Raw genomic sequence first — 24672 nt, 5'->3', positions numbered from 1 at the left:
GAAAATAAAATTAACGTTAATAAGATGCACCTGTTTACGGATGGCTCCTGCTATCACTGTTATCAAATATTTACAAACCAGTAGTATGTGCCGTGTGTGAGACATTCGCGGAAACGCGACGAATTAGCTAAGAACTCAGAATGTGCTTGTGAATACTAAAAAAGAAAAAAAAACTAACAGTGTTTCAATTGTTTAGTTTATTTTGTGCTTCGTGGTTTATCTCAACATTCAGACAATGCCTAAAGAAGGTAACTACTAACTAAAATATTTTATCATTGTTTAAGTGTTCCTAATAATAATCATTGTAACTGTTAATATTATTAATTTTATTTTAATTTATAAAATAAACAGTTTTAAAATTTATAAAACTGTATCAGTAATTTTCTTTTCATTCTATTTTTTTTTTGTGTTTCTACGCCTTAGACACAAAATTGACATAGTTAGTGTTGTGGTGGTGATCAAGGTAGTTAAACAGCCAGATTGCATACAGTGGGATAAACGCTCGTCCATCGTGGAAAACGTGTCTGCCCAAGCATACATAGGTATCTTCATCCAGAGTATCTGCGTCCTGTCAGCTTGTTGGTAGCACAGAGAAATTAATACAAGAACTTCCTAATTACAAATTTATTGGCATTTCCTGTCACACGTTGTAGTGACAAATTATTTACTAACTTCGATTATTAGTACTACTGGGCTGGCTTTAATAACAACATTGTCAACTGTAATTAACTGAGTGATATTAATTTGTTTTATTCTAAGTTGACTTTACTGCCTAGGAAGATTAACCTTTTTGGATATAGGTATAACTAGGATTTAAAATAAACCTTATGTGTTTTGTCGATTGGAATTTGTATATGCTAACATATTCACAAACATTGCCACCAAAATGAGACCATACACATACGATTCTGTATTACACCTATTTACAAAGGTTGTAACTAAATATAGATAACATAAGATTTAGTTTGATCCTATCATCCAACACTAGTAAGTGACTCAATAAAATTACCAGAGAAAATGAATATGCCGATGATTAAATATTTACTTTAAAAGAAAAAAAAATCTTCTGGCCAAGCAAAACTAGACAATTTTCCAATCTAGTCACAGTCAGAAAGCAAAAGAAAATGAGACTTTTTTTTTTGCAACAGGAACCTCTAGGCAGCGAATAATAAAATTATTTGCAATACAGACTAGTGAGCTCAAATACTAGCTTCATGGGAAACTAAACACAAATGAAGACTGTCAAGAAGATACTGAATAAGTTACACAAGTAGGAAAATGGTTTTGTTGATAGTATAAAAAGAAAACATACAAGCACTCTACCAATGAAAATAAATATTAAATAATTTTAAGTCTACATCACAAATACATTTGAATGACCTGGCTCCAGCCCTTACAAACGATATATTTTTTTTAATATTAATTTTTGTTGGCCTACAGCAGTGTGCCAACGGCCACAGGGTCATTTTCTTTCTTATTTGAAGCATTTGTATTATCATATCATTGATCAAATTGCCATACGTAGATTATCACCCATGCTTTACCCGGGACTCAAACCCAGAACCCCTCGCACCGTAAGCTGGTGTGCATACGAATAAGCTACAGATGTCGGCAAACGATATTAAACTGGCGCCTTTACACTTACTCGCCGAATAGTTTTGTTGGTAGACGTGCTTGGACGGACGACACAGCCCACTCCACCGATAGCATCCCTCTGAACATCCCGTGACTTCTTCGTGCAATCCCGGTCATCCAGTGAGCTCATACACCTCTAAGTGAAGTAAGTAGTCTTTGAGTAGTTTTTTTGAAAACACACTATTCTCCCAAGTGACGGGACTTCTGGTCAAAACCAGCTATAACTTGCGTTTCTGGATTTGGATACACGCTATTTTTCAAGTAATGCTAATCAATTGTTTCTTGATAAGAACTCAATTCGTCTGCATAGTTAGGTTCATTGGTATACTTCGTATCAACGTGGTAGCGTTTTAATTCTTCATTATGTTTGTAGAATTTTTTTGAGATTACTTTGCTTCAAATAAAACCACCAGTAATAATTGAAATGTATTCACGCACTCGATCTTGTAAAATTTATCGTTTAACTACCATTAACCGATGGTTATTATAATAATTGCACATCTAGTTCGTACGAGTGTCAAAATCGTTCTTTTTAAAATGTTTTAAGAAACTAAACTTTTCGTGTAGCTAAAACAGCAGCTGTATTCCAACTTGATATTCATTACATACTATATAAACAGAATAAATGTAATTCCAAAACTATTTCTAGCATCATAAGTTGATTTAAAAAACAAATTTGAATTGCGTTGATCAAATCATTTGTATTAAATATAGTGTCTTTGGTTTAGTTACAATACTTGAATTAAATTGATGTTTTATATCATTTAAGGAAATTTCTTCACATAAAGCAGAACTAAAATGCTGTGCGTGAGATATTAGACATGAAGTGATATACTTAGCATTATGATGCTTAGTAGCTAAGCTAGTATTGTTCGTACTATTATTTAAATGGTTACAAAGGACTTCCATTACCTTCAGTTTGGTTTGTGCTCAAACACCACTTCTTTCGTATTATTTCTGGCTGTGAGTATTGGGTCGAAGGAAAAGCATTATAAAATTAGGCGGAATGGATATAATGCTCTTGAATAGAGGAAAGTGGATCTCTTGTTAACTTTGACGTCGTCCGACCGAAGGCCACTCTAAAGCCCGACCTGCAACCGCCAGTATGCAACCCCGCTAACGGAACGCGCCCCTAGCCATGGCCCACCCGAGTCAGGCGAGCCACCAGCAACCAAGGTAGAACCTGGCCCCCCCAAAATAAACAGACCGTCATTAAAACCAACCACGTTAAAAAACAAACATAGATTATTAAACAGTGTTACGTATTTATTTGAAGTTGGTCAACGAAAGTGCGACGTAGGAGTGCCCGGGCACTCACGTGTGTAACTACAGCAATACGCGTGTGAATGTTCCCCTGGCGGCCTTCTGCCTGAATCAGTCAATCAGACCTCATGACATAATTATTCAAACCTTGTGTTGCGTCATTAACCCCACCAGAGCAATCCGACAAGAGACGAACAGTCGCTGGTGTGACGTAAAAATTCAAACATAATAATTCTTAAATATAATAACTTTCATTTGTAGAAGGGACGAATGACCTTGATTCAGCTTTTATAATTAATGTAAGAATTTAACATCATTCTCTTATTAACATATCATATCAGAAACTAACGTAATGAGGTCAACCCTGGCGCGAGGGCCACCGAGCCTCGGCCGGACGCCATGACATGACGCCAGTACAGCGCGACTCGTGGACCGGGGCGGACGCACGTCCCACGGAGAGACATCATCCTTTGTCCACACCGAGTTCATTTCTGGTAAATATAGTCATTCTTAAAACCCCTTTTAATAATCTCTCCGTGTGTACCCGGTCCAGTTTTTCGGTCCAGGACCTAATCCGGCCGCATAAATCTAACCCCCCCCCCCCCCCCCCCTGCACCACACTTGGTCCGCGGGGTAGGTTCAGTATCCGGTACGGGCCGTCTCCCGAGGACAGAACTTTGGTTAAACTCAGTCGCTCCGGCACTGACACTCCCCGTAAGGAAACTTTTGAGCGAATTTAGCTGCGGTCCGCGCTCCACTGCCGTGGACGCGAGCACCGCCTCGATACGCAGATTTACGGGATTGGCCGCCTCCAATCACCCTCACCCCTCGTTGAGCAGCCAGGCTCAGAAACGCCTAGGGACACGATAATACGGAACAATTAGTGACTTTGTAACATTTCTTTGTAAACTTGTGCAACGCAACCTCGTGTAACATTTCTTTTGTAAACTTGTGCGACGCATCTCTCCACGTAACATTCGTAAACTTGTGTAACGCAACCTCGTGTAACATTCCTTTTGTAAACTTGTGCCACGTTAATTAAGTAACTTTCAGACTTAGTTGCATGTAATTGTGTAGTTTTTGTATCTTGTGACGTCACCTGTTGTACGACGTGGCGTGTAACCAACAAAGTTACACCAGAGCCACCGTCGCCTGAATAAATGACGCCCGTCATTTATTACCTCATTTCAGCGTATGCTTCTTTAAACCTGCCATCCCCAATCACCGCCGAGTAGGGAATTCCTTAAACCCACGCAACATCGCCGACGGTCCTAGTGGGCCACGCAGGGCAATCGACCCCACGACCCAACTACCGACTAGCACCAGAGCTAGTCTGGCGCCCACCCGGACTCATTACATTTGCAACAGCCACTCCCGCTAGGAACCGCACCGGGACTCGAACCCGAGACCCCGGACGACGGCAACTTAATGCTCATAGATTCTAAAAGATGGGGAGAAAAAACGTGGAGGGGTAAGTCTGCAGATGAATGATACAAGGAAGAATATTAAAGGGCACACGTCATTCATGTATGTTGCATCATTTTTAACATGTGAACGATAACCATGGTGTTTGCCACCCGCTTTAAAGGCTCATTCTTTAGTAGGAAATATGCAATGTCTCGGTGAACTATGGAAAATCATTGGGAAAGTACATACCCGGGTTAAAGTACAGATGTTTTTGGAAACAACAAAAAATAAGGGGGAAGATGTTGGCAAAGGATAAACAAAATGTTCCGATCCTCAGCAGACAGAGTTTCATATGCAGGTGAATCAATCATTTAGCTAAGCCATGCTGTAATCCGTGTGATAAGGCTAATGTGACAAGTGTTAAAACATTTAATCCTGGCTAGAAAAAAGAGATTCATATTATGATAGCGGTAGCAATTAATTTTCTTGCAGAATTAATCAGGAGCCATTATTTGTTACAAACATGACAGATATGGACATATCTGCACTCGTTGCCTGAATAAATAAAATAAAAATTGTAGGGAAGATTAAAATAAATGGCAGAATGTCTTACCTTATGTAAAGGGGGAATCCATTTAAGGGACAGATTTACACACGGTCCACTGCAACACTAATGAAGCAGTCATGTTGCAATTAAGTTTTTACAATTTAGTCTCTAAAGGGACTATGAAGTTATAGGGCACAGTACATATTTCTTTTAGCTTAGCTAATGGTGGAATAGTTGCATGCAGAGCTCAAGTATAACTGATTTCAAAACTGATAATTTCTGTTGGAAATCTGTGAAAGCAGTGGTACAAGCATTTCAAAACGCAGGGAAGATGGTGAACACAGAGAAAGTCGTGTGGGCCCAGAACCATGCAGGGGTTTTGTTGTAGTAAATGGTAAAATGGTAATGGGCCCGGAAATGATTCACTCAAAAGTGAATTTTCCTCAGCAGAAATGTTTGTGGGGGTTTCTGCAGATTTCATACCGAGACTGTCTGACATCATGGCTCCTCTTAATCAGCTAAAGGGAAAAGGATAAAAATTTGGTCTGGGTGCCCCAACAAGAGACGCCTAATTTAGATTATTTTATTCTCCACGTAAATGCTAGTAACTAAGTACTTTAGGGCTGTACTCAACCAACGCATCAAAGGACATTTATTGCTGGTAGCCTATGCTAGTTGTATGTTGAGTCCGGCTGATGTGAAGTGCTCAGCCAACGGAAAAGAGGCTTTCGCTTGCATCTGGAGCTTCGAGGATTTTGCGAACTACCTCGAAATGGATGAAAAGCTGTGTACGGGCAACCAGGCCACGACAGTCCAAGAAGCAGTTATAAATATTGAGCTGAGGATTGAGTGCAGGCAGCGTTGCACACAGGCATGAAGCGCTTGGTGAGCGGCCTGGACCCGGGGAACAGGTGCAGAACTGTGAGGTGCTGGCCTGAGAGCGCCATGTGGTGCACAGGCATGAAGCGCTTGGTGAGCGGCCCGGACCAAGGGAACAGGTGCAGAGCTGCGAGGTGCTGGCCTGAGAGCGCCATGTGGTGCACAGGCATGAAGTGCTTGGTGAGCGGCCTGGACCCAGGGAACAGGTGCAGAGCTGCGAGGTGCTGGCCTGAGAGCGCCATGTGGTGCACAGGCATGAAGCGCTTGGTGAGCGGCCCGGACCAAGGGAACAGGTGCAGAGCTGCGAGGTGCTGGCCTGAGAGCGCCATGTGGTGCACAGGCATGAAGCGCTTGGTGAGCGGCCTGGACCCAGGGAACAGGTGCAGAGCTGCGAGGTGCTGGCCTGAGAGCGCCATGTGGTGCACAGGCATGAAGTGCTTGGTGAGCGGCCTGGACCCAGGGAACAGGTGCAGAGCTGCGAGGTGCTGGCCTGAGAGCGCCATGTGGTGCACAGGCATGAAGCGCTTGGTGAGCGGCCTGGACCCAGGGAACAGGTGCAGAGCTGCGAGGTGCTGGCCTGAGAGCGCCATGTGGTGCACAGGCATTAAGTGCTTGGTGAGCGGCCCGGACCAAGGGAACAGGTGCAGAGCTGCGAGGTGCTGGCCTGAGAGCGCCATGTGGTGCACAGGCATGAAGCGCTTGGTGAGCGGCCTGGACCCAGGGAACAGGTGCAGAGCTGCGAGGTGCTGGCCTGAGAGCGCCATGTGGTGCACAGGCATGAAGCGCTTGGTGAGCGGCCTGGACCCGGGGAACAGGTGCAGAGCTGCGAGGTGCTGGCCTGAGAGCGCCATGTGGTGCACAGGCATGAAGTGCTTGGTGAGCGGCCCGGACCCAGGGAACAGGTGCAGAGCTGCGAGGTGCTGGCCTGAGAGCGCCATGTGGTGCACAGGCATGAAGCGCTTGGTGAGCGGCCTGGACCCGGGGAACAGGTGCAGAGCTGCGAGGTGCTGGCCTGAGAGCGCCATGTGGTGCACAGGCATGAAGCGCTTGGTGAGCGGCCTGGACCCGGGGAACAGGTGCAGAGCTGCGAGGTGCTGGCCTGAGAGCGCCATGTGGTGCACAGGCATGAAGCGCTTGGTGAGCGGCCCGGACCAAGGGAACAGGTGCAGAACTGTGAGGTGCTGGCCTGAGAGCGCCATGTGGTGCACAGGCATGAAGTGCTTGGTGAGCGGCCTGGACCCGGGGAACAGGTGCAGAACTGTGAGGTGCTGGCCTGAGAGCGCCATGTGGTGCACAGGCATGAAGCGCTTGGTGAGCGGCCTGGACCCGGGGAACAGGTGCAGAGCTGCGAGGTGCTGGCCTGAGAGCGCCATGTGGTGCACAGGCATGAAGCGCTTGGTGAGCGGCCTGGACCCGGGGAACAGGTGCAGAACTGTGAGGTGCTGGCCTGAGAGCGCCATGTGGTGCACAGGCATGAAGCGCTTGGTGAGCGGCCTGGACCCGGGGAACAGGTGCAGAGCTGCGAGGTGCTGGCCTGAGAGCGCCATGTGGTGCACAGGCATGAAGCGCTTGGTGAGCGGCCCGGACCAAGGGAACAGGTGCAGAGCTGCGAGGTGCTGGCCTGAGAGCGCCATGTGGTGCACAGGCATGAAGCGCTTGGTGAGCGGCCTGGACCCGGGGAACAGGTGCAGAGCTGCGAGGTGCTGGCCTGAGAGCGCCATGTGGTGCACAGGCATGAAGTGCTTGGTGAGCGGCCTGGACCCGGGGAACAGGTGCAGAACTGTGAGGTGCTGGCCTGAGAGCGCCATGTGGTGCACAGGCATGAAGCGCTTGGTGAGCGGCCTGGACCCGGGGAACAGGTGCAGAGCTGCGAGGTGCTGGCCTGAGAGCGCCATGTGGTGCACAGGCATGAAGCGCTTGGTGAGCGGCCTGGACCCAGGGAACAGGTGCAGAGCTGCGAGGTGCTGGCCTGAGAGCGCCATGTGGTGCACAGGCATGAAGCGCTTGGTGAGCGGCCTGGACCCGGGGAACAGGTGCAGAGCTGCGAGGTGCTGGCCTGAGAGCGCCATGTGGTGCACAGGCATGAAGCGCTTGGTGAGCGGCCTGGACCCAGGGAACAGGTGCAGAGCTGCGAGGTGCTGGCCTGAGAGCGCCATGTGGTGCACAGGCATGAAGCGCTTGGTGAGCGGCCTGGACCCGGGGAACAGGTGCAGAGCTGCGAGGTGCTGGCCTGAGAGCGCCATGTGGTGCACAGGCATGAAGCGCTTGGTGAGCGGCCTGGACCCAGGGAACAGGTGCAGAGCTGCGAGGTGCTGGCCTGAGAGCGCCATGTGGTGCACAGGCATGAAGCGCTTGGTGAGCGGCCTGGACCCAGGGAACAGGTGCAGAGCTGCGAGGTGCTGGCCTGAGAGCGCCATGTGGTGCACAGGCATGAAGCGCTTGGTGAGCGGCCTGGACCCGGGGAACAGGTGCAGAGCTGCGAGGTGCTGGCCTGAGAGCGCCATGTGGTGCACAGGCATGAAGCGCTTGGTGAGCGGCCCGGACCAAGGGAACAGGTGCAGAACTGTGAGGTGCTGGCCTGAGAGCGCCATGTGGTGCACAGGCATGAAGTGCTTGGTGAGCGGCCTGGACCCGGGGAACAGGTGCAGAACTGTGAGGTGCTGGCCTGAGAGCGCCATGTGGTGCACAGGCATGAAGCGCTTGGTGAGCGGCCTGGACCCGGGGAACAGGTGCAGAGCTGCGAGGTGCTGGCCTGAGAGCGCCATGTGGTGCACAGGCATGAAGCGCTTGGTGAGCGGCCTGGACCCGGGGAACAGGTGCAGAACTGTGAGGTGCTGGCCTGAGAGCGCCATGTGGTGCACAGGCATGAAGCGCTTGGTGAGCGGCCTGGACCCGGGGAACAGGTGCAGAGCTGCGAGGTGCTGGCCTGAGAGCGCCATGTGGTGCACAGGCATGAAGCGCTTGGTGAGCGGCCCGGACCAAGGGAACAGGTGCAGAGCTGCGAGGTGCTGGCCTGAGAGCGCCATGTGGTGCACAGGCATGAAGCGCTTGGTGAGCGGCCTGGACCCGGGGAACAGGTGCAGAGCTGCGAGGTGCTGGCCTGAGAGCGCCATGTGGTGCACAGGCATGAAGTGCTTGGTGAGCGGCCTGGACCCGGGGAACAGGTGCAGAACTGTGAGGTGCTGGCCTGAGAGCGCCATGTGGTGCACAGGCATGAAGCGCTTGGTGAGCGGCCTGGACCCGGGGAACAGGTGCAGAGCTGCGAGGTGCTGGCCTGAGAGCGCCATGTGGTGCACAGGCATGAAGCGCTTGGTGAGCGGCCTGGACCCAGGGAACAGGTGCAGAGCTGCGAGGTGCTGGCCTGAGAGCGCCATGTGGTGCACAGGCATGAAGCGCTTGGTGAGCGGCCTGGACCCGGGGAACAGGTGCAGAGCTGCGAGGTGCTGGCCTGAGAGCGCCATGTGGTGCACAGGCATGAAGCGCTTGGTGAGCGGCCTGGACCCAGGGAACAGGTGCAGAGCTGCGAGGTGCTGGCCTGAGAGCGCCATGTGGTGCACAGGCATGAAGCGCTTGGTGAGCGGCCTGGACCCGGGGAACAGGTGCAGAGCTGCGAGGTGCTGGCCTGAGAGCGCCATGTGGTGCACAGGCATGAAGCGCTTGGTGAGCGGCCTGGACCCAGGGAACAGGTGCAGAGCTGCGAGGTGCTGGCCTGAGAGCGCCATGTGGTGCACAGGCATGAAGCGCTTGGTGAGCGGCCTGGACCCAGGGAACAGGTGCAGAGCTGCGAGGTGCTGGCCTGAGAGCGCCATGTGGTGCACAGGCATGAAGCGCTTGGTGAGCGGCCTGGACCCAGGGAACAGGTGCAGAGCTGCGAGGTGCTGGCCTGAGAGCGCCATGTGGTGCACAGGCATGAAGTGCTTGGTGAGCGGCCTGGACCCGGGGAACAGGTGCAGAGCTGCGAGGTGCTGGCCTGAGAGCGCCATGTGGTGCACAGGCATGAAGTGCTTGGTGAGCGGCCTGGACCCAGGGAACAGGTGCAGAGCTGCGAGGTGCTGGCCTGAGAGCGCCATGTGGTGCACAGGCATGAAGTGCTTGGTGAGCGGCCTGGACCCGGGGAACAGGTGCAGAGCTGCGAGGTGCTGGCCTGAGAGCGCCATGTGGTGCACAGGCATGAAGTGCTTGGTGAGCGGCCTGGACCCAGGGAACAGGTGCAGAGCTGCGAGGTGCTGGCCTGAGAGCGCCATGTGGTGCACAGGCATGAAGCGCTTGGTGAGCGGCCTGGACCCAGGGAACAGGTGCAGAGCTGCGAGGTGCTGGCCTGAGAGCGCCATGTGGTGCACAGGCATGAAGCGCTTGGTGAGCGGCCTGGACCCAGGGAACAGGTGCAGAGCTGCGAGGTGCTGGCCTGAGAGCGCCATGTGGTGCACAGGCATGAAGCGCTTGGTGAGCGGCCTGGACCCGGGGAACAGGTGCAGAGCTGCGAGGTGCTGGCCTGAGAGCGCCATGTGGTGCACAGGCATGAAGTGCTTGGTGAGCGGCCTGGACCCAGGGAACAGGTGCAGAGCTGCGAGGTGCTGGCCTGAGAGCGCCATGTGGTGCACAGGCATGAAGCGCTTGGTGAGCGGCCCGGACCAAGGGAACAGGTGCAGAGCTGCGAGGTGCTGGCCTGAGAGCGCCATGTGGTGCACAGGCATGAAGTGCTTGGTGAGCGGCCTGGACCCAGGGAACAGGTGCAGAGCTGCGAGGTGCTGGCCTGAGAGCGCCATGTGGTGCACAGGCATGAAGCGCTTGGTGAGCGGCCTGGACCCGGGGAACAGGTGCAGAGCTGCGACGGTGCTGCTGGCAGAGTTCACCGGGACCGCGCTGCTGGTGTTCCTCAGCTGTTTGGCCAACACCGTGCTGCCCACCGCCCCACACCCAACACACCTGCAGAAGGCTCTGGCGACCGGCATGTCTGTCGCTACCGTCATACAGGCAAGGAAACTATACTGTAGCAGTGGCGTAGCCAAGATTTGTGTATGGGGGGTGTTAAGAAGCTTTCCCCCCCCCCTCCACTTCGTATTAAAGCGGGGGGTCCGGGGTTCCTCCCCCGGGAAAATTTGTATTTTAAGGTGTAAAATAGTGCTACTTTAGCAGTTTTTGATACTTAAATTATGATATTGTAATGGTAAAAATTTTATTAATTTTAATATGAAATTTGTTTGAGTGATGAATAAGAAATTAATTAAAGATTTGGTGCTGGGGGGGGGTCAGAACCCCTAACCCCCCCCCCCCTGGCTAGGCCCCTGTACCTGTAGTGCCCAAACAGGGAAACAGATATTGTAGCAAGTAAGTAAGACATGTACACTTTGTTGTTGTTGTTGTTCGGAGGGTTACTTTTCGTTAAAAATGATAAGTGGGTCCCCCTGTATGTTGAGGGCAAATGAACCTGGTGGAGACTAATCTCAGTGCACAACATGACACATGTGAAGACGAGACTTGGATCTTCCCTATTGTTCCCAGAATTACTAGACCTGGCATTCTCCCAGCACGGAGCACGCTTGCACTGACGGATGCCTCGTTCCCGATACCTGCAGGCGGTCGGAACGTGGCCGGAAGTCAGACATGTTTTCATTCTAATTACAAGTACAGCCTTCCCTTGTGCATGTCTTGACTGTCTTGACTGTTGCATAACCCTATGGCACGAATCCGTTCAGGGGTTGTACGAGCCACCCTAGTGGTTGTGCTGAGTTGCATGCGGTCAGTTTATAAATCTCGTTCAGAGCAAATAATTATTCTCAAGCAGTCTGCTGCTCAAGACAGACCCTGAGGTAATTTAGAAATAGATTTGAACTAATTAAAAGGGAAAGAGAATCACTTGGTCGGCGATGGAAACGGACCAAGTCCCGTGGAGATGGGGGTGGGGGTGGGGTTGTGCCGTGGCCATGGATGATGTCCGACTGGGACTGCAGAGCGTGCTCTCTACAGCATCTTGGCGTCTCCACGCCGAGCAAATAACCGCTCAATTTTATGGTTATTTAAAAAGAAACCTACAAACACTCTTACATAATTGAGGAATATCCTCTCTTAAACACTTGTTAATTACAATACAGTAGATTAGTTACTAAAATTTAAAATACTAACAGTTTCGGCCCACTTCCGGTCCGTTCGGCGTTGTTCAGCTGCATCTTAAATTACAAGAGCACTTCAAGCCTGTCTACGGACAACCAGTACCCTCAGGGACCAACAGAAGGAATTACCAATACTTTACTTATTTAATATAAGAAAGGGTACCTAACACTGAATGGTCCGATGGCTTCCAGAGCTGTGTTGTTCTTTTGAACACAGTCGCGGCGGTACAAATCCCGGAAAAGGATCGATGATGGTCAGGAAGTGGGGATGTTACTAGGATCATGGGGGCAAAGCCTTGGTCGACATCAACTTTATTATTCAAGGATGGTCACTACATAAAGAAACATTCTGGAAGGGTAGTTTAATTTTGATGAAAATATGATCATAGCAAGTTACCTAATTACACTTAAACCGTGAACCTTAAAACTAGTTTAAGAACTTTTTTTATCTATATTTGTATTTTGGAGATAGACAGGTATTTTATAGTGACTATAGCTAAAGCGTTTTGTCAACTACACCACAAAGAAACTCACAGTATGTTTTAAAGCCTGTATTGCGTAAAAGACTTTATCACAAGCTTCGAAACAAGATGAATTCCAACTACAGTGAAAATATCACGTGTTGTGCTTTAATATTAACGGTATGAAAACATATTTTATGACTTTATTCACTGCAAGGTTCAAGCCAAAGTGATGCTCCTAAAAACTTTGTTTCAATTGAAAATGTCATAGAATAAAATATGTGAAAAAATGTCTTAGGCCTCCGCATTTGTCAATGCTAAGTGCACAAATATCATAGTCGTAGTTCATGATAAAAATTAAAATATTATTGCTTATGATTTTTTATACGATTTTATCGAGTTATAAGTAGGGCCATGAAAATTTTGCGAAAAGATCCCGAGAGTAGCTGGAAGTTAAAACACTGTAGCATCGTCTGTGTTTCGTGATTGGGTGTGAGTTACTTTGAGGTGCGTGTCGAGTGTTAACAACAACCAATCACAGTAATTCAGTGTGGAAGCAAACTCGTCCTTGGTGGCTCGTGCAAACAAGGCAACGACTTCTCTTGCAGACGGCCGCCAATCACAAGGAACGAAACCAATTGGTGCGGGTATATACCTTGTTGCAGTCTAGTAAGCATTCAGATTTTTGTGCGAAAAATGCCTGCCTCTAGTTGTAAGTTTGTGAGCTGCAGCTGTTTGGAATGCAGCGCAGGAGATAACCCAGCACTAATGCACGTTGTTATGACTCGCTCTGAGCACTCTGGCAAGCGGCTTCGAGGCTCGCCCTGAGTCAAACACGAGGTGTCAGCAATTTCAACACCGCCAGCGAAACAGCGACGCGGGTCGCCGAAGGCCGGCCACCGCTGCGAGAGGAAAGGGGACAACACGGAACATCGACACGGACGCGGACGGAATGATAAAAACAGACAGCCACCGTCGAGAAGGGGCTTCTTCCGGTCACCGGCGACCGGACGGCTGGAGTCGTGACATCGGAACCACGGAGCGCCGTGGTCCTCGAGAACCTGCCCCGAGCGCGACCCAGCACAGCGTGGGTAAAGAACCTGCCGAGGTGTGGTAACGAGGCTTCCTGATCATTGTCGGAATTAGGTGACAGCTAACACTGTAACGGTACGTGACAGTAAATCAAGTCTCTATATTGAATTGTCTTTTCATTCTTAGTCTTGAGCCCCCTATCACCCTGTCTTGGAATAGTCAAGAATTGAGATCATCTATGGTTGAATCATAACAACGTGACCGTGTGAGCAGTGAGACCTGTGGGCGGCCTGCAGGTGTTCAGCCACATCAGCGACGCGCACCTGAACCCCGCGGTGACCCTGTCCGCCGTGGTGCTGGGACGCGTGGACCTGGCGCTGGCCCTCGTGTACCTGGGGGCCGAGTGCAGTGGCGCCGTGGCCGGGAGCGCACTCGCCGAGGTGTGGACCCCGGCCGGGGCGACCCTGGAGCTGAAACCAATATGGCTGCGCTCCCTTTACAAGTCTCCCCGCCTCTCCGGCTGAGCACTTGCTACGGTTACATCAAATATTGTAGAAGAATTTTACCAGATGAACTCTTCCTTAGGAGATTACCTGTTTTTAATTTTTTCGCGGAATATTTACTAAGTAAACGATATAGTGTATATTTAATTGTTAAATGCTGTATCATCTGTGTCCTTTAGTTTGTCTCTTATGTTTGAAATGTCATCGTTTTTCAGATCTTATACCTAGTCAATAAATCTTTGTAGATTTAAAAAAAAGTGTTCTGATTATAAAACACTGTTATAATACAATTACAAGGATGGTAAATTCATTTTGCAATGACAGCAAGTTTTCAAAAGACGAGAGAAAAAGTGTGCCGAAATTGCCCATTATAATACACGGAAATTTGAATTTCGCAGGCGTTCTTCAGGCTGAGCCGCTAGGATCGCTGAAGTCATGTGTCGCCAGCGCTCGTCATGTTAAATGGCTTGAGTTTCCTATACGGTATTGTTCTTCTATAATATTTGGTTACATTATGGTACTGCTCCAGTCGCAACCATTCTTTCACTTCCAGCCGGGCCATAGCTGAAGAACATTTTAATGCCAAATTCTCGAAGGACTGTCCCTAACTTTTAGCTGGGTCCTGTCTGAGGTAAATCATGACACCACTCCCTCCACAAGCAATCCCTTGTTTTTTGATGTGACAACGTCTAATAAATCGATGAATGCCGGCTGCATACATGAAAAAGTGTCCCGTTACGCTGTGTCCCGTACCACACATTGTCCCGTTACGCTCATTGTACGCTTGCGCCGCATCTATCTCTCTTCCACTCGATTGGAACAACCATCAATTTGACTTTTTCCAGGCACATTGAACTTGAAACAGTCCCATTCGTTTCCTACTTTTCCGTTAAAGTAATACATATTTGAATTAATGAGTGCAAATAAAAGTAAATTTATCAATTAAATTGTAGATTTATTTCACTCCTTTGTATCCATACAAAATAATGATAATTCAATAAAAATGATCCAATTTTATTCATAAAAGTATGCAATCATTTCATCAATGTTTTGTTATGACGTCACGTTAAACTATCGTCCGTAAACAGACTTTACAGACAACCAATTTTTTTCTTCTAAGCCCTATGACTTGAACCTATGTGCCGAAATTAACCATAATTCATTATTACTGACTCAGAAACTAAGGGATTAAGATAAAATTTGCTAAAACAGAAATGCCGTTATATTCATTGAAGGATGTTCATTACAACCCACGTATCAAATAATTTGGAGTTCCAATGTATATTACGTATCCTTTAATTTTTAGTTCAAAGTGAAACCCTAACTTCATTGCAAGCGAGTCTGCAGAAATGCGAGTAGTGTGCGACGACAGTGAAAGGGGACAGCACAACGGTGCCGGATGATGATAATGGTGGTTACAAAAGGAAGAAGCGGGACTCCACTCGCGTTGCAGGCACTGCTGCCGGCGAGCCTGGGAGTCTGTGAGCTGTGCGTGACGTCAGCATCATGGCGGAGGAAGAAGCGGGACTCCACTCGGGTTGCAGGCACTGCTGCCGGCGAGCCTGGGAGTCTGTGAGCTGTGCGTGACGTCAGCATCATGGCGGAGGAAGAAGCGGGACTCCACTCGGGTTGCAGGCACTGCTGCCGGCGAGCCTGGGAGTCTGTGAGCTGTGCGTGACGTCAGCATCATGGCGGAGGAAGAAGCGGGACTCCACTCGGGTTGCAGGCACTGCTGCCGGCGAGCCTGGGAGTCTGTGAGCTGTGCGTGACGTCAGCATCATGGCGGAGGAAGAAGCGGGACTCCACTCGGGTTGCAGGCACTGCTGCCGGCGAGCCTGGGAGTCTGTGAGCTGTGCGTGACGTCAGCATCATGGCGGAGGAAGAAGCGGGACTCCACTCGGGTTGCAGGCACTGCTGCCGGCGAGCCTGGGAGTCTGTGAGCTGTGCGTGACGTCAGCATCATGGCGGAGGAAGAAGCGGGACTCCACTCGGGTTGCAGGCACTGCTGCCGGCGAGCCTGGGAGTCTGTGAGCTGTGCGTGACGTCAGCATCATGGCGGAGGAAGAAGCGGGACTCCACTCGGGTTGCAGGCACTGCTGCCGGCGAGCCTGGGAGTCTGTGAGCTGTGCGTGACGTCAGCATCATGGCGGAGGAAGAAGCGGGACTCCACTCGGGTTGCAGGCACTGCTGCCGGCGAGCCTGGGAGTCTGCGAGCTGTGCGTGACGAAGGTGAGAGCGGACCTGAGCCTGGCGCAGGCCGTGCTCCTGGAGTCAGTAGCGACCTTCGTGCTGGTGCTCACGGTGTCCGCCTCCTGGGACAGTCGCAACAGAGACAAGCAGGACTCGCTGCCGCTCAAGTTCGGCTTCCTCGTCACCACCATGTGCGCTCTCCTGGTAACGATCGGCTCGTGTTGTTGTGTGTTCAGTTTTGTTCCTCATATTTTAAACGCTTTCCATCTATTTAAAGTAAATTTTCCAATCTGCATTTGTCTTAACGTCAGAGTTTTGAGAACCTGGTGGTATGGAATAAGCTCCGTGAGTAGCAGTAACTTTTCGTGAATCATTCTGTATTGGTACTATGGCGGTTAACTATAGTATGTGTATGTGTGTGTGTGTATAGACACACACACATACACACACATACACACACATACACACACACATATACACATATATGTTGATGTAAATATCAGCAGACGGATTTAAAACTAGCAAAATTAAACCAAAATTACTTTATCTATAATTTAGATAGTAAATTAAAATAGTCATTAGTATTTTATTTATTTTCAGAAGCAATTCGCATGTAGACCGAACTATGTGTATTTTGATGTATCAAAATTTACATGCATTAAATAGTTTTTTCTAATGTAGGGTGAAAAGTATTGGCAAGAGACCAACAGCCAAATGGTTGTAGAATAGTGAGAACGTTTCAAAATCATTTCAAGGGGATTTTAATGATGTATAAAATATAAAATATATTTTTCTTTCGAAAAAAAAAATATGTTTTGTCTACTAAATACATGAACGCAATATCTTAAACTAGAACTTTGACTATGCAAAACATTTTAAAAATGGATCAACTTAATTTTCGCCTTTTTGTTTTCTCCATTATGTATCGTTGTGTATTTTAACAACTACGTGTATTACATTCAGTCTGGCATTTTTATAACTATTATATTAGATAAACTAATATAAATATGTTTTGCAAAAAAAAAATTAATCTGTGAATTTTTTTTTTTAATTTTGAAGGAAAATCAAATATCTTCTTTTCTCCGGAGCAAAAAAAAAATGTTGTTGCTGTTACTGTATGTTGAGAAGTTGAAGCAGTGAAATGGCTACCGTGATGCAGGATCCCTTCACCGGAGCCAGCATGAACCCTGCCCGCAGTCTGGGACCCGCGCTGCTGACCGGGCGCTGGGAGGCCCACTGGGTAATGTTCACGGACATGACTTAATCGTATTATTTTTAGTCCATTTTCATTTTTAAAATGGAATATTTCGGTGTTATTTTTTAAAATATTATTTAAAGCTATTTTGTTGTAGTTACTCCGACAAAATAGTGTTAAAATAAATACAGTAGGCTGCTTTTTTTACAATAAAAAACAATTTGTATTAAACTGGTCTAAAATGCATTCAGTACAATAAAACAAATTAAATTAATTTTTCTGGTCCATTTATTTGGGTCCTATTTTTTTTGTCTTAAAATGATATTCCTTGAATTTAAATCGTTAAAAGACAACTATTTATTTATGATTTGAGTTAGTTTTTGTTAAATGCTAATTAATTTCATAATATAACTTGCATTTCTGTTCTATACAGTTTATTGACATTCCTTTCTATGTTATTTCGGTTTTATCGCAATTCGTAATTTAATCTTGACCCTAGACATGCTACATGAACATGGAGCGAGGTCAGTTGGAGGGAAAAATAAAAGAGAGTCTTTCAGTACTCTGCATCAGTGAGCAAACAGGGCCTAAGTTGTATGCTCGGAGGGTCAGACCTGATTCAGTTTGCCGCAGTCTTCCGAGAACATCTCATAGCTTCTCAATAGCTGCATCCGAATACTAGCCTAATGGCTTCACTGGAAGTGCATCGTAGTGGACGTGGCCATCTTTGCATTGCTTCCGAATTCTCATGAGGGATGCATCGGCATCCCTGCACGCGTCCAATAAGATCGAGGTTACGAGGGATGAGACACTCGCATCCACTCATCTGTCCCTACATCCGTTAGCTTCGGAATGTGTTTTATTTTATTTTTACATGACATTACTTTAAAATGTTGGCATAAGACTTGTTTAAAATTTTACAAGCACACGTTATAACTCTAATAGAGACAAATTAAAAACCTTAATTAAGAGTACCGAAAAGCGAACTTAAACTTTCAAGGTATTTGATTCTCATTATAAATATTTTTAATATTTTGAGATGTATAACAAAATTTTTAATTTGTTGGCTGACATTTATAACAGTCACCCTACATTATAATTTTTAAATTGGTCGTTGTCATCTACATTTTGCTGAATATCCGTAGATGTCACGACTGAAATCACAACGTGCACATTAGTATGACCGACTGTCAACAGGTGGCGCTAGCAGTAAAAGTATTCGGATACTATACATTCATTAGAAATGCGTCCACTACACTGTGGCTGCAGTTGCCAAGGGACGTAGGGATGTGTGTCATGTGGACGCATCCCAGTGTATTCGGGTACAGCTGATGTGTCCCTCACCTCTCTGATGTGCTCCGAGTTTCACCGGCCTCGCCGTTTGCCAGGACGTCAAACAGAATCAGATAATTTGCTCTGTTTGAAATGTACTGCCAGTGTTCCTTGGTGTGGTGGCAGGTGTACTGGGTCGGGCCAATCACCGGAGGCCTGCTGGCATCCTCCTTCTACAGACTCGTGTTCGGGTACCGTCACTTCGCCTGCCTGCGCCAGGAAGACTGACGCCTCTGTCCGGCCAGCTGCCGTCCGCGGATGTGAAGAAAAAAAAACCTGCTGCATTTAAATATTCTTATAATTTACGCATACTCTTCATAGACACCCAGGAAGTTAGGCGGAAATGTTATTCCAGCAATGGGAAGCGAGTTTGATGATCTCAATAAATCATATTTTCTCATTTGAAGTTTTGTTTCGCCGTTTATCCTGTAGCGAACACCAGCTGCTAGCTGCGACAGTGGCACAGCACCGGTGCTGCCGCCTACAATAACAACGTTCATGATCGACTTGAATTTGGATCTCGGTCATGAATATAACCGCCTACTTGGGCCCAAACACGGTGCACAGAGCTCCTGGAAAAACAACGCGATTTGAAATTTGCTCATCATATCCGAGTGGGGGAGGTCTGTTTACGAAAAGCATCCAATAATTCGCTGAGAGCCGATAAAATACATTTTATAGTTTGATTAGTAGGTTGGACAAAATTAAACATATAATTAATAGGGGAGGTATCCCCCCCATCCCTGGCAATGGTGCCCTTTATAACAAAGATTACCTCATAAAGGACACATGTAAATTTATCTTTTCAGTTTATTAGAAAAAAAAGATTTTACATCAAAAATACAGCTATCACTTTTATGGAAAAACATCATAAATTGAATTTTGAAAGTGTGAAACATAAGATTATCACCTGTTCAAGAGAAGATACATATTCTGAAGGTGTTTATACATGAACTACTCATTTATTAGACATAAAGGTTTCCAGTTCGAGTAGTTGGGGCCACCAGTTCTCAGCCATGAAAATACTAACTAGAAACAATGTCACAATCTAGGTATTATGATAAACCAAAACAGTTATAACTCTTACAACTCTGCAGGAGAAAATTATTTAATCATAGTGTACTGCCAAATTAATATGAAAATAAAAATAAGTCACACAAAATGGAAATTTGAGACCAAGAAATGAAATAACTCCAAGAAAATATTGCAGCTGACTCCTGGGATATGCGATTGATTGTGGAAATAGGTAACTGAAACTGTTTTATTAATAATAGGGTTGTGCGAATGTTCGGTATACCGATACCGAAATCGAAATTTTGCTACTTTCATTTTCGATTTCGGTAAGAATTTCATCTGTCGAAGTTCGTTTTTAGCGAAATATTTCGAGCCAAACGAAAGTTCAATAGCTTACCGAAGTTCGTTTGTTCTAGTTGAAAAATAAATCGTAATTTAATAAAAATGTACAGTATAATACCGGTACAATAACGTTTCTTATTATAAAGTATATTTCACTTAACGAATTTTTTTTAAGTCCCCGCCAAAAATCGTATCTTCGCCATGCAAAACGGTTTCAGTTTAAAGTATCATTTTCACTATAACGTAAAAATTCTACTAGTAGCGTGGCATTACTACACCAAAATTTACTTAAACTGGTAAATAAATTTCCTTCTAAATGATTAATGTAGTGGAACAAAGATACACAAATACCACCGCAACGTATTTTCTAACCTCTAAATTCTCAAAACAAAGTTAACAAACAGTTGCGCGCACAACCATAGATTATACCGTACGTAGTATGCGACGTGAGCAACACAACATCATTCGATACATCGAAAGACGGAGGTTTGAGAGAAGTATTAATTATTTAGACAAAAGTGTTACGCTACGCAAAAAATACTGTTTGATGTGTGCCGGGATTGTTTATTGTTATTGTTGAGTTTATTTTCAGGTTACGTTATTTAGACACCGCATTGTATTTGTGCTACAATATGAATGATCCTGGAGATAAAAAGAAACGAAAGCAATTCACGCTTAAGGAAAAAGTGGATATACTCAGAGAACTAGACAAGGGGAAAAAAGCAAGTCGCAGTTGCGAATACATATGGCATTGCGGCTCTCCTGTAGCTATTTTTTTTATATATTTTTTTCTCTTTGTAAAGATATGTATGCATGTTTCAGTGCTAAGTACAAAAACTTGAGGTACCTGTAAGTACTTAGCACTGAGATTCTACTGTAATGTCTTTATATGATTTGCTTGTTATTATTAATAATGTAATAACATATGCAAATCATATAAAGACATTAATTAGAAAAAAGATTTCCATTAAGATTAATTTACGTGGTGATGAAAAAAACTCACGTTAATGAAAATACGGTAAAATCATAATTTGAACAAACATGGCAGATAAAGTAAACAAAATTCAACCGTGATTACAGAAGGTCTAGGTATCAAAACAAAATCATGCAATATTTGAAAAATTACCTGATTCATTTGCTTTCAAACAGTAGTGTAGGTACTATATTCGTAAAACATACATTCCAGAACTGCTAGTACACTATTTAGTATTTACCGTATACACATAAACAAAGAACGTATCTACTTTTATTCGCACACAGCCAAACAAAAACATTGTCGTCTGCTTTATTTAAATTTTACATACTCTGACTGGCATATAAAATCCTCATAATATACAGCCAATTAGACAAAAAGGTCAACAAGTCACTGCATGTAATGACCACTTGGCAGCAACCATTTGTTATGTTTTGTTTTGACCATGTCCCTTGCCTGGTTTACAGCTTCCTGAGCTAGCCATGTGTGACAGTGGTGCAAGATGGCGGCCGTTCCGCAGTATTCACGTATTTTTTCATCAGTACCATGCACGTGATAAATATATTATCATAAACTGCGACATTACGACTGTAAAGGAAATAGTCTGTGCGCTGAAAGATCTGGATTGATTCTTGAAATTTACGAGTGACATGGGGCTGTGTTGTGTGGTCTAGGGCGGATGTTGATTTTATTAAATAGTAATATTTATATATACATCAAAAGGTACCAAAATGATTTATGTAATAGAATTTATTACTGAAGAGCAAATTTTGGGGCACTTTTTTTCTTTGTTAATTAAAAAATTTCGCTTAACTTTCGTTAAGAATATATTTATCTCTCAGAAAAATTCATTTTCGTTTCGCTTTCGCGAAACTTGATAAATTTTTTTTCACTTTCATTTCGTGTGGATAAAGTCACTTTCGCACATCCCTAATTAATAAGCTTTACTGTACTTGGGAAGAGAGCTGTCCAGTCGGTGAAAATGAACTGAAGCTGTGAAGGAAATGATAAAACTATGCATCAGTGGAATAGCATGATATTTTTTCAATTTCCCATCCAATATGGTGCTTAAACTTTTTACACTGATTTTTTGCACCACTTTTATGTTTCAGTATCAACATTTTGCATCACTTTTGCCTTATTTTAACACAGCTTTTAGTTACAGTTTACTGGGGTTCCTAAATACCCTCCACCTGCTTCTGCCATAGGAAATGTCAGTGAGCTACGTATTTAAATTACTTTTCTGTGCAACAGCCAGTGTTTCAGCTGCATTACTTAATGCAACAAGGATAGCGAAATCACCTTTAAAAAAAAACTGAGGAAAAATAACACTAGGCTGTAAAATTTCAAAACATAATTTTTAGTGTAATTATTTAAATTTGTAAGTGTGTACTACTACTTGTAAATAGTAGTTTTATATACAATTTTTTTAAACACTCAATCTGTGTGTATTGTGACGAACAATATCACGAATTAAAAAATAATGTAATAACTAGAGACCTGAAAAATTTGCGGGTTCATTTCGTGTTATGCTAAAATTCTAATAATTATACCTCAGTGCTGCTTCTGTCATTGGTTCACTGTTAATCTGGAGTAATGAGGGCCAATAAGAGACCCTCACTCATTGAAGTGTCGAATCACAGGCCACCCAGTCGAGACGACTCACAAGTCAGCGGCCAATGAACAGTTGGCATTCGCCAGAGTGTGTAGAGGATATTGGAGTCTATCCTGGAGGTCATTGAACCCGCGAATTTTTCCGGTCTCTAGTAAAAACTAATGAGCCAATATGCTTATTAAATGGTCTCTTAACCGCAATATCCATCCTACCAAGGAATTATACCATACGTATTTGTTTGTGATAAATAGAAACAATGTTTTTTTTTAAAACGTCGGCCACGTTTACTGTCGGATCTTGTATCCGTCGCCGGCGTGTGCTGGTGTCCTCGGCAGGCGGGCTAGTACACCTTCTCGCGGAGCACGGCCTGGCGCACGATGGCGGAGAAGGTCTCCCGCACACGGACGCACAGCTCCTCGTCGGGGTCGCCCCGGGGCCCCGCCAGGGAGCGCTGCGCCTCGCACACCCGCCCCAGCTGCATCAGCAGGGACACCGTGTCGTCTACCAGCGGCGGGAAGGCACGGCAGATCCGCGCCAGCGACGGCAGCACCGGCTCGAACAGCAGCGCCCGGCTGCTGCACGGCAGCACTGCGCATACCGTACTGCGCTGCTCACACGCTCACGTGATAACAAGGAGAAACATACGCCACTAGACTACTTATTTCAAGTGGAAAATTGACCAGAACACAAGCAGGTACTACTGGCTCACTGTAGGAAATGTTTTGATGGAGATTAAAAACTGACGAAAACTAGCTTCCACTGCGGAGCTTAGGTTTCCCCCTTCCTTCTTTGCAACAGAGAGGGGGGGGGGGGGAGTGACGGAAATTCTGTCGCAAAGAAGGGAGGGGGGGAACCTAAGCTGCGCAGTAGAAGCTAATTTTCGTCAGTTTTTAATCTCCATCAAAACCTTTCCTACAGCGAGCTAGTAGTACTGTGTTTTATCGCATAATCGCCGCATGTTATTTAAGGGCGTCTTTTAGTGAACTCACTGCTGCCACATGACGTTGTTAGTCCAGCTTCCTTGAATGGGAAGAGAACACTGTGAACTGTAAGTTGGTGGCCGATGCGTCATCCTGGGCGAACCTAGCAACCAGAAAGCCAAGCGGTGAAGGAGGGAAGCAAGAAGTGTGCAATATGAAAGATGAGACGCAAATGAAAGTTCATTAGCCACTGAGCCCTGGAGGCTGGTTGATAAACTGACGGTCTGGTTGCCAGCGTCGTAACCCTGAGCCGTGGTTGAAAGATGCGTCATCACCACTGTGGTGTCTCTGGGCCGTGGCTATGTGTTTGGAATATGTTTGTGGATATCCATTCTGTTCTGGAGAGACTGGTGGTAAAGCCATTCCCAACCTCTTTAAATCCCATCTTGCTGTGGCAAGGGTGTAAGGCTATTCCATGTTTGTCAGTCTGCTGGTGTGTGACATTCGTTTCACTAAAACATTATATCTTACAAATTTGACCTCCTTGGCAAAAACTAATACCATATTGCAATTCAGGGCGCCAAATTCATCTGAAATTAGCTCCAAATACCCCGGCACCAAAACTATTGTTGGCCTGTGTTATAACAGGGAGCAGCATCACAGTCTTATGTATTGCCAGCTTCAAAATATTCTACATTTTTTAATTTTATGCCAGGCTGTTATCATGGCTTCCTGTTTTATTATTTAATCCTTCAGCAGTTCAAGGGGTGTTCCATGCTTCAACACAATCTGTTGTGCAAAGCGTTTCTCAACTGATTCTGCTGACTGGTCAAGTAATGGCACAGTTTCGCAGTATCTCTTTAAGTAATCCATTAAAGTACATGAACATCCGTTCGCCAGTTTACTCATTGGCAGAGATCCAAGAATATTCAATGAAACTATCTGAAAAGGAGCTGTTACTTCCGTTAATTAACTTATTAGTGCTTTCGTTGTTTTGTCACTTCTCCTCCTATTACACGTGTCACATTGTGTAATATATTCTAATACACAAGCCACATTGTGTTATATATTCTCCTAATACATGTGTCACATTATGTAATACACATGTCACATTGTGTAATATATTCTCCTAATACATCTGTCACAATGTGTAATACACATGTCACATTGCATAATATATTCTCCTAATACACGTGTCACATTGCGTAATATATTCTCCTAATACACGTGTCACATTGCGTAACATATTCTACT

At 45.8% G+C, this 24672-nt stretch overlaps 2 protein-coding genes across 2 annotated transcripts in view; one reads left to right on the top strand and one right to left on the bottom strand.

Moving 5' to 3' along the window:
• Positions 1–410: 410 nt before the first annotated feature.
• On the top strand, positions 411–18960 carry LOC134538867 (aquaporin AQPAe.a-like). The gene is made up of 6 exons (XM_063380439.1): positions 411–542; positions 10509–10705; positions 13631–13774; positions 16019–16231; positions 17187–17267; positions 18681–18960. Exons 2-6 carry the CDS (start codon positions 10511–10513, stop codon positions 18780–18782), a joined length of 735 nt encoding a protein of 244 aa, XP_063236509.1. The 5' UTR covers positions 411–542; positions 10509–10510; the 3' UTR covers positions 18783–18960.
• Positions 18961–19346: 386 nt separating this feature from the next.
• LOC134538866 (integrator complex subunit 2) overlaps positions 19347–24672 on the bottom strand; it is a 40440-nt gene continuing 35114 nt past the window's right edge. Inside the window, exon 18 of the mRNA XM_063380438.1 lies at positions 19347–23086. Coding sequence (XP_063236508.1) covers positions 22839–23086 — 248 coding nt within the window. The 3' untranslated portion in view covers positions 19347–22838. The remainder of the gene's footprint in view (positions 23087–24672) is intronic.

The sequence above is a fragment of the Bacillus rossius genome, chromosome 14 (assembly GCF_032445375.1).
Source record: "Bacillus rossius redtenbacheri isolate Brsri chromosome 14, Brsri_v3, whole genome shotgun sequence".
Lineage (NCBI taxonomy): Eukaryota > Metazoa > Arthropoda > Insecta > Phasmatodea > Bacillidae > Bacillus > Bacillus rossius.
This window is presented reverse-complemented; position numbering and strand designations above follow the sequence as displayed.